General features: G+C 49.9%; 1 protein-coding gene across 1 annotated transcript; it reads right to left on the bottom strand.

The window, feature by feature from the left end:
• Positions 1-322: 322 nt before the first annotated feature.
• NMRK2 (nicotinamide riboside kinase 2) lies at positions 323-7,031 on the bottom strand. The gene is made up of 8 exons (XM_059869710.1): positions 6,826-7,031; positions 4,925-5,015; positions 3,769-3,817; positions 3,386-3,557; positions 2,480-2,551; positions 1,292-1,398; positions 824-909; positions 323-739 (listed from the first exon to the last, which is right to left on the bottom strand). The coding sequence occupies exons 1-7, from the start codon at positions 6,849-6,851 to the stop codon at positions 824-826; spliced, it is 603 nt and encodes a 200-aa protein (XP_059725693.1). The 5' UTR covers positions 6,852-7,031; the 3' UTR covers positions 323-739.
• Between the last annotated feature and the right edge of the window lie 2,358 nt (positions 7,032-9,389).

Below are 9,389 nucleotides of genomic sequence, written 5' to 3'. Positions count from 1 at the left end.
GTGCCTGAGAGCTGCCCGTGCTCATCCCCAGGGTTTGTAGGGCAGGCCCCACACACTCAGGGATGGCACTGCCCCTCCCAGGCTGAAATCTGGGTGCTGTTTCAGCTTTAATGCCTAAAACAGTTCCTAGGGAAGCACAGTTCTCGTTTCTCATTCCCTGAGAAATCCCCCAGTTCACCTCATGGTTTAAACTCACAAACTGAGCCATTCCCACTGGCTGGGGCCTACGTGAGCACCCAAACCCAAGCAGTGACCCGTGGAAGGAGCTTTGAGGCCACCCAGGGCTGGAATTCCAAACACCCAGGAAAAAGGAGCTGCTGTGTTTTGGATGAGCTTCATACCCACTTTATTGCAATAAAGCTGAGTGGTGAATTAAATCAGGACCTCAAGAGGAGACTGAAGTGGATTTTTACTGAGTTGGGGATGTCACAAACAAGCCTTGCACGAAGCCTTTGTGTCTGCAGGAGCTCTCTCGTTTTCCCAGCACAGCTCTACTTGCTCTGCTATAAAAATGCTGTTTCCAGCTTCTCTGTAAGCCAGTGGAATATAAAATAATTAAAAAATAAACCCCACCGAGGCCATCCTGTCCACGTGGTGGGAATAAGTTATCCTCAGTTTTCAATTATATACAGAAGGGATTTGCCAAAGGGCAGTGGGAGAGGAGTTCACACAAATTCCCAATCCCACTTCCAAGTATTATTTACATCGCTGTACACCGATCTTCGGGATCCTCCCAACCCTGGAAAGGAGGAGGGCAAAAAGAGTGAGATCCAGACTGTTCCCAGCACAATCCCTCATCTCCCACCCTCTGGAGTTTAGTTACCTAGGAGCAATTTAGGAGCTTGTTGTGAATATCTTCAAAGACTTGGTTGTAGAGTTCATCCCTGGACTTCAGGCCGTCTAAATGAACTGGGAGGAAAAAGGGGGAGTCAGGCTGGGCTTCCCAGCAGAATAACATTTTGGGAGATTAGTTTTTAAATATTTCCTATTTATTGACCCAAAGGACAACTTGGAAAAACAGAACCATCCTGAAAATGAAATCCTTATCTGTGATAAATCCCTTTTTCTTTGGAACTTTTTTGTCCCCTCTGAGTCCTTAAGGCTACAAATCAAAGGGGAGAAGTTCTTAGCTCCAAAACTGCCAGCATTTATCCAAAGTAGGTCAGGATTACAACTTGGGAGTAAAAATATCACCCTGCATCATCACAGTGGAAGTCTCCCTGAATGAAATCACCCAGTGTCTGAAATTCCAGTGCCGAGGCTGAAGGATTTGTGCTGGGGGAAGACTCACCCACATCCACCCCAGCGTCCTCCATCTCCTTCCTGTGTTTGAGGTACATGGGCCAGACGTGGCCGTCGAAGAGGCCGGGGGGGTCGGGCACGGTGTAATTCCGTGTGCTGGAACGACAGCGGGGACAAGGAGTGTCAGGGAGGGGGGCTGGGCTTCAGCTTGGTGTTAGGAAAAGGAATTCTCAGGGGAGAGCTTGTGAAGGATCGGCACAGGCTGCCCAGGGCAGCGGTGGAGTCCCCGTGGCTGTGACTGGGAGTGGTGGATGTGGCACTTGGGGACGTGGTCAGCGGTGAAGGGTTCATGGCTGGGCTCCATCTCAGAGGTCTTCTCCAAGCCCAGCCCTTCCAAGCTGACCACATCAAACTCCCCTCCTCCCCTTCCGGTCAAATTTCCCACTCTAATCCAGCTCATGACACCAACACATCCCAGAACTGTGATGTCCATCCCTGGCAGTGCCCAGGCCAGGCTGGCGTGGTGGGAGGTGTCCCTGCCATGGCAGGGCTGGCATGACATGACCTTAAATGTCCTTCCAACCCCAACCCCTCCATGATTCCATGAGGTGACCTTTAAGGACCTTTAAGGTCCTTCCAACCCCGACCCCTCCACGATTCCATGAGATAACCTTTAAGGACCTTAAAGGTCCTTCCAACCCCGACCCCTCCACGATTCCATGAGGTGACCTTTAAGGACCTTTAAGGACGTTCCAACCCCAACCTCTCCACGATTCCATGAGATAACCTTTAAGGACCTTAAAGGTCCTTCCAACCCCGACCCCTCCATGATTCCATGAGGTGACCTTTAAGGACCTTCCAACCCTGACCCCTCCATGATTCCATGAGATAACCTTTAAGGACCTTAAAGGTCCTTCCAACCCCGACCCCTCCACGATTCCATGAGATAACCTTTAAGAACCTTTAAGGACGTTCCAACCACAACCTCTCCACGATTCCATGAGATAACCTTTAAGGACCTTAAAGGTCCTTCCAACCCCAACCCCTCCATGATTCCATGAGGTGACCTTTAAGGACCTTTAAGGACGTTCCAACCCTGACCCCTCCATGATTCCATGAGATAACCTTTAAGGACCTTTAAGGTCCTTCCAACCCCGACCCCTCCACGATTCCATGACTGAGAGCAGGGTGAAGGACAGGAGGGAAGGCCTGGATGCACACCCAGCAATGTTCTCACCTCCTCCTCCTCTTGCACTCGTGGTAGGGCACTGCCAGGTAGTAGCGAAGGTCAAAGAGCTCGATCAGAGGTCTGGGGAGGGGCAAGGACAGAACGTGGAGATCTCACTTTTCATGACAGCAAAAAGCATGAAATACCCCAGACAGCACAAAAATCTCTCTGCCTCTATGGGATTTGTGTCTGTTGAAGACAACCCAAGGGTAAGTGCTTCCCTCACGGGTTTGTTAACTCAAAACCACAGAAAGTTTCTTTCTGAAGGTCAGAATGGCCCGAGCAGGGACTTCTCCCAGCCAAACACCTGCCACTGGTCCTGAGGGGGATCAGGGGGATCCTGTGGAGGATCAGGCTGGGAACCCTGCCTCTTCCTAGATCATTCCAAAATCAGTTCGCAGCAAAATCTGGGACAGGGCAACTCCTCAGCTCATGTTCATGGAAGTGTCCAAGGCCAGGCTGGATGGGCTTTAAGGTCCCTTCCAAACCATTCTGGGATTCCGTGGTCCTCCACAAAAACCCAGGGAGTCATCTCTGCCACAGCTTGCTCCTCTCACTGAGCTCAGTGCAGTCAGTGTTAAGCAAGCATGGGAGAGAACTGTTCCAAAATTCCAGCAGAGATTCCAGGTGGTGAATGGATTGCTGCCCTGTTCTCACCAAGGTGGGAGGATGAGGGGAAGCCTGCAAAAATCCTGCTCTGAAACTCCCCTGGAGTTCAAGACCCAAATCAGAACCTTAAATTCACCTCACTTCTACATTTAGGAGTTAATTTTACATTTTTCAGCAGGAGACTCTGTGGGGTGAGAACTCAGAACAAGGCAGGAAGGGGAAATTAGTAAAAAGGAGTTTTTAGCTCTGGCACGAGGGATTTAAGGATCTTCCCTGGCAAACCACGAAGAGTTCTCCAAACCTTACTTGTAATTATAAAGCAGGAAGCCTTCAATGACCAAAATATGGATATCTTGGGAGGTTGGCTCTCTAGAGCCAGGTGTGACATTCACCCCGTGCGAACGGGCAAACTTCACTGGGTTCTCAATCCAGGCCCGCACGGTGCTCACCATTGCCTCCATATCCAGGGAATCCAACACTGGTCAGGAGAAAGGGGGTGGGTGGGAAAAAGGGACACCATCAAACACCATCACACACCAGGGGCTCCAAAGTATAAAATAGATTGAGCTTGGTAAAGTTACAATTACGGAAATTTACAGTTAAAGCTTTTAATAACAAAAAAAAAAAAAAAAGAAATACTTAGGAAAAGAATATACATTACTGCATCCTATAGGGAACACTGCTCTTACCATCCCACTGCTTAAAGCCGTCTTCCCCGACTTCTATTTGATCTTGTGGCTGAAATATAGTGAGCAATAAAACATTGCTGCAACCTCAGCGGGACCAGTTCCCTCCGATGCCATCAGCACCTGGCCACCAGTGCAACACAAACCACCCCTGGGCACTGCCACAGCCCCAGCTGGGCCTGCAGGGACAGCCACGTTCCCAGCCTGCCCCAACCCCAAGAGCTCTGGGGAGTTCCCTTGGCCCACTCAAACCACTTGGGATAAAGGTGTTCACGTTAATCACTTGATTGTTTGGTAGTTGGTGAAATACTACAGGGCGTTGTTTGGAAATCACAGTTAAATCAGTGCTAGAATGTGTGGGTTTTTCAAAAGAATAGGTATTTGAACTCCTCTAATAAAAATGCAGCACTTTGGTTGCTCAGTTATCACTTTCCTCCTGTTGGCATTCCCTCAAAAGAGAGGTTACAGATTTTTATGGAAAATCAAACAGAATGCCTCCCCCGAGGGCTCCTAAGTGATCAAATCTGTGCAGCACAGACTGAGCACACGATGCTGGGGCTGGAGCACTTCTTGTTTTGGGAACGACCCACAACTGCTCCAAGTCCATCCCTGCATCTCTTGGACTTCCACGTGTGGTGGGGTCCAGGGATATCCTCATTCCCATGAAATGTGCAGGGTTTAGGGACACTCTGCACTCCCAGGCAGAAGGCAGTGAAGGTCTTCTGCATTACTCTCTGCAATATTTTAATTGGGTTCTGATACAGAGCGATCAAAGTCCCCCCATAAAATCCCCTTTCCATATTTAAACCAGCATAGAGGTGCTTAAATCCTGAAGCATAATTTAGCAGTCTAATTCTTAATTTAATAAAATAACGCGGGAAATCCCAATATGGAGAAAATAATTCATGCAGAGCACAATAAATAACCTCTGTCTGAAATCAGCACTAAATTTAAATCTGTTGTTAACACTTATAGGCTCCTGTGGCATTTATAAAGGTCAGGAACTTCCCACCTGTCCAGTCATTTAAAAATTAAATATATATATATATATATATATATATAAAGCCTCCCACAAAACCAGAAAGCTTGTGGCTCCTAAGCTGTCAAAACTGACTTGCCCTGCATGTACAATTAACGCTGCAAGGAAGAGGAGACTCACCTTGAAGAAATCATCCTGATGGACCACGCAGCAGTTGGGGAGCGCCTTGACGAGCCTGTTGGTCAAGGTGGTTTTGCCACCATTGGTGACCCTGCAGGGAGCGGGGCGAGACAGAGGTGAAAGAATCGCATTAGAACCGGTCTGGGAGCCCCGGGGACCCGCGGCGGGACCGACACCGCTGAAGGAGCCGAGCCCTGAGGGGTCCGAGCCCCGCCCGGCAGCAGGAGCCCCTGAGGGGACCCGGGAATTGCCCCTGAGGGATCCGAACCTGGCCCGGCAGCCCCTGAGGGGACCCGGGAATTGCCCCTGAGGGATCCGAACCTGGCCCGGAGGCGGAGGTCCCTGAGGGGAACCCGAGCCTCTGAGGGGACCCCGGCATTGACCCTCAGGGTCCCCAACCCCGCCCGTGCCCCCCGTTTGAATTTCCCGCCCCTCCAGCGCCGCTCGCTCCGATTGGCTGCAATCACCCACAGACCCGCCCTTTCCCCGGCTGCCGATTGGCTGTCACCGCCCCTCGCGGTCCCGCCCCTTCCAGCGCCGCGCGCGCGCGCTCGGCCGCGTGTAACGGCCGCGCCGGTTCCCGCGCGCGCGCAACGGCGGCGCTGAGGGGGGAGCGCGCGCGGGGCCGCCATAGCCGGTCCCCTGAGGGAGCGGGGCCGCCACGGCCTGTCCCTCATAGCCCAGGCCCCTGAAGGGCCGCCATGGCCGGTCCCTCACAGCCCGGGCTCCTGAGGGAGCGGGGCCGCCATGGCCGGTCCCTCACAGCCCGGGCTCCTGAGGGAGCGGGGCCGCCATGGCCGGTCCCTCACAGCCCGGGCTCCTGAGGGAGCGGGGCCGCCATGGCCGGTCCCTCACAGCCCGGGCTCCTGAGGGAGCGGGGCCGCCATGGCCGGTCCCTCACAGCCCGGGCTCCTGAGGGAGCGGGGCCGCCATGGCCGGTCCCTCACAGCCCGGGCTCCTGAGGGAGCGGGGCCGCCATGGCCGGTCCCTCACGCCCGCGGTCCCGCAGCTCAAGATGCAGCGGCCTCGCCGCTCCCTCATGCGCCCCATAACCTGTTTAATGTAAAAGCCCTGAATAACTTAACTATTCCTCCTTTCATTTTTTTTAATCCCGAGGCGGTATAAATCCCTTGGTCGCATATTATTAATATATTATCATTCTAATAACCCATATTACCCTCCACTGTTCCATTTCCGGAACTCTCCCGCCGCACTCTCACCCCGTCCCAGCACGGGCACACCTTAAATCCTGCCTTTTAAAATTAAAATCAATGCCTTTTATACACCACCACTCCATCTTATTAGAAATGGGATTTCCCCCCTCTTCGTCTTTCAGAGAAAATTTAAAAATAATTTTCTTGGTCTATCTGGCCTCTAACTTTACTTGAGAGAGTTTCTGCCATCTCAGCATCCCTCGTTAAAACTATAAAAGGATATATAAAACTGTGGATGAAAGTACCTCTAAAAATATATAAAGTAAGTATAAAATTGTTGTATATAAATATGTATATAACACAAATAAGCACAAAAAATGTATATAAAGTGTATATAGATAAGTCTGCATGAAAGGATGTGCTGCCCTGCAAAACTCCCTTGAAGCAGCATCCATCCTTTAAATCCTATAAAATATATAAAAGGAAATATCAAATAAAAGTACATCTAAAAGTATATATTAAGATATATATTAAATAATATATAAAAGTTGATGTCTTTTAAGTGTGCCTTAAATACACCCTGCTGTATTTAAGCACCACGATTCAACACTCGTCAAGTTGCATCATCTCTCAAATCCTACACCCCGAATATCCTCAAATATCTCAAATCCTATATCCCAGACAAATAACCCCCAAAAATTAAAGCAGAAAAAACACAAAATAAGCCAGATTTTAGCAGGGACTTACCCTCCGATGCCTATAATATATTTCATTTTGCCGAGTCGCCTCTTGAGCCGGAATGTGGAGAGGGAGGGGGCGAAAAAAAAAATAAATTGGGACGGCTAAAAGAACTTAGAGGGGAACAAACCCCGCGCTGTCCCTGTTCCTTTTCCTCCCCCTGGCTCTGCTCTGCCTCCCCGAGCCTTTCATTGAGGAAAAGGCGCTTTTGGGGCGGATTTATAGGGCCGTGTCCCCGCCCCGGAGGAGCCCTGTGACCGTCATGAGCCGCGATGTCACCTTCGGGGCAGGGCCGGCCGGGGCTCAATGTCACACTTTGGGGGGTTTGACCCCTATTTGTCACACTTTGGGGGGGTTTGACCCCTATATGTCACATTTTGGGGGGTTTGACCCCTATTTGTTACATTTTGGTGGGGTTTAACCCCTATTTGTTACATTTTGGTGGGGTTCAATCCCTCAATGTCACATTTTGGGGGGTTTGACCCCTATTTGTCACACTTTGGGGGGGTTTGACCCCTATATGTCACATTTTGGGGGGTTTGACCCCTATTTGTTACATTTTGGTGGGGTTTAACCCCTATTTGTTACATTTTGGTGGGGTTCAATCCCTCAATGTCACACTTTGGGGGGTTTGACCCCTATTTGTCACACTTTGGGGGGTTTGACCCCTACATGTCACACTTTGGGAGGTTTGACCCCTATTTGTCACACTTTGGGGGGGTTTGACCCCCTACATGTCACATTTTGGTGGGGTTTAACCCCTATATGTCACACTTTGGGGGGTTTGACCCCTATTTGTCACACTTTGGGGGGGTTTGACCCCTACATGTCACATTTTGGTGGGGTTTGACCCCTATTTGTCACACTTTGGGGGGTTTAACCCCTATATGTCACATTTTGGTGGGGTTCAATCCCTCAGTGTCACACTTTGGGGGGTTTAACCCCTATTTGTTACATTTTGGGGGGTTTGACCCCTATATGTCACACTTTGGGGGGTTTGACCCCCTATATGTCACATTTTGGTGGGGTTTAACCCCTATTTGTCACATTTTGGGGGGTTTGACCCCTACATGTCACATTTTGGTGGGGTTTAACCCCTATTTGTTACATTTTGGTGGGGTTCAATCCCTCAGTGTCACACTTTGGGGGGTTTGACCCCTATTTGTCACACTTTGGGGGGTTTGACCCCTATATGTCACACTTTGGGGGGTTTGACCCCCTACATGTCACATTTTGGTGGGGTTTAACCCCTATTTGTTACATTTTGGTGGGGTTCAATCCCTCAGTGTCACACTTTGTGGGGTTTGACCCCTATTTGTCACACTTTGGGGGGTTTGACCCCTATTTGTCACACTTTGGGGGGTTTGACCCCTACATGTCACATTTTGGTGGGGTTTAACCCCTATTTGTTACATTTTGGGGGGTTTGACCCCTACATGTCACACTTTGGGGGGTTTGACCCCTATTTGTCACATTTTGGTGGGGTTTAACCCCTATTTGTTACATTTTGGTGGGGTTCAATCCCTCAATGTCACACTTTGGGGGGTTTGACCCCTATTTGTCACACTTTGGGGGGTTTGACCCCTATTTGTCACACTTTGGGGGGTTTGACCCCTATTTGTTACACTTTGGGGGGTTTGACCCCTACATGTCACATTTTGGTGGGGTTTAACCCCTATTTGTTACATTTTGGGGGGTTTGACCCCTATTTGTCACATTTTGGTGGGGTTTAACCCCTATTTGTTACATTTTGGGGGGTTTGACCCCTATTTGTCACACTTTGGGGGGTTTGACCCCTATATGTCACATTTTGGGGGGTTTAACCCCTATTTGTCACATTTTGGGGGGTTTAACCCCTATTTGTCACATTTTGGGGGGTTTGACCCCTACATGTCACATTTTGGTGGGGTTTGACCCCTATTTGTTACATTTTGGTGGGGTTTGACCCCTATTTGTCACATTTTGGTGGGGTTTAACCCCTATTTGTTACATTTTGGGGGGTTTGACCCCTATTTGTCACACTTTGGGGGGTTTGACCCCTATTTGTCACATTTTGGTGGGGTTTGACCCCTATTTGTCACATTTTGGTGGGGTTTGACCCCTATTTGTCACACTTTGGGGGGTTTGACCCCTACATGTCACATTTTGGGGGATTTAACCCCTCAATGTCACACTTTGGGGGGTTTGACCCCTATTTGTCACACTTTGGGGGGTTTGACCCCTATTTGTCACACTTCGGGGGGTTTGACCCCTATATGTCACACTTTGGGGGATTTGACCCCTACATGTCACATTTTGGTGGGGTTTAACCCCTATTTGTTACATTTTGGGGGGTTTGACCCCTATTTGTCACACTTTGGGGGGTTTGACCCCTATTTGTCACATTTTGGGGGGTTTGACCCCTATTTGTCACATTTTGGGGGGTTTGACCCCTACATGTCACATTTTGGTGGGGTTTGACCCCTATTTGTCACACTTTGGGGGGTTTGACCCCTATATGTCACACTTTGGGGGGTTTGACCCCTATTTGTCACACTTTGGGGGGTTTGACCCCTACATGTCACATTTTGGGG

The sequence above is a fragment of the Haemorhous mexicanus genome, chromosome 29 (genome assembly GCF_027477595.1).
Source record: "Haemorhous mexicanus isolate bHaeMex1 chromosome 29, bHaeMex1.pri, whole genome shotgun sequence".
Classification (NCBI taxonomy): domain Eukaryota; kingdom Metazoa; phylum Chordata; class Aves; order Passeriformes; family Fringillidae; genus Haemorhous; species Haemorhous mexicanus.
The sequence above is the reverse complement of the archived record's forward strand: the minus strand, read 5'-3'. Positions and strand labels throughout refer to the sequence as shown.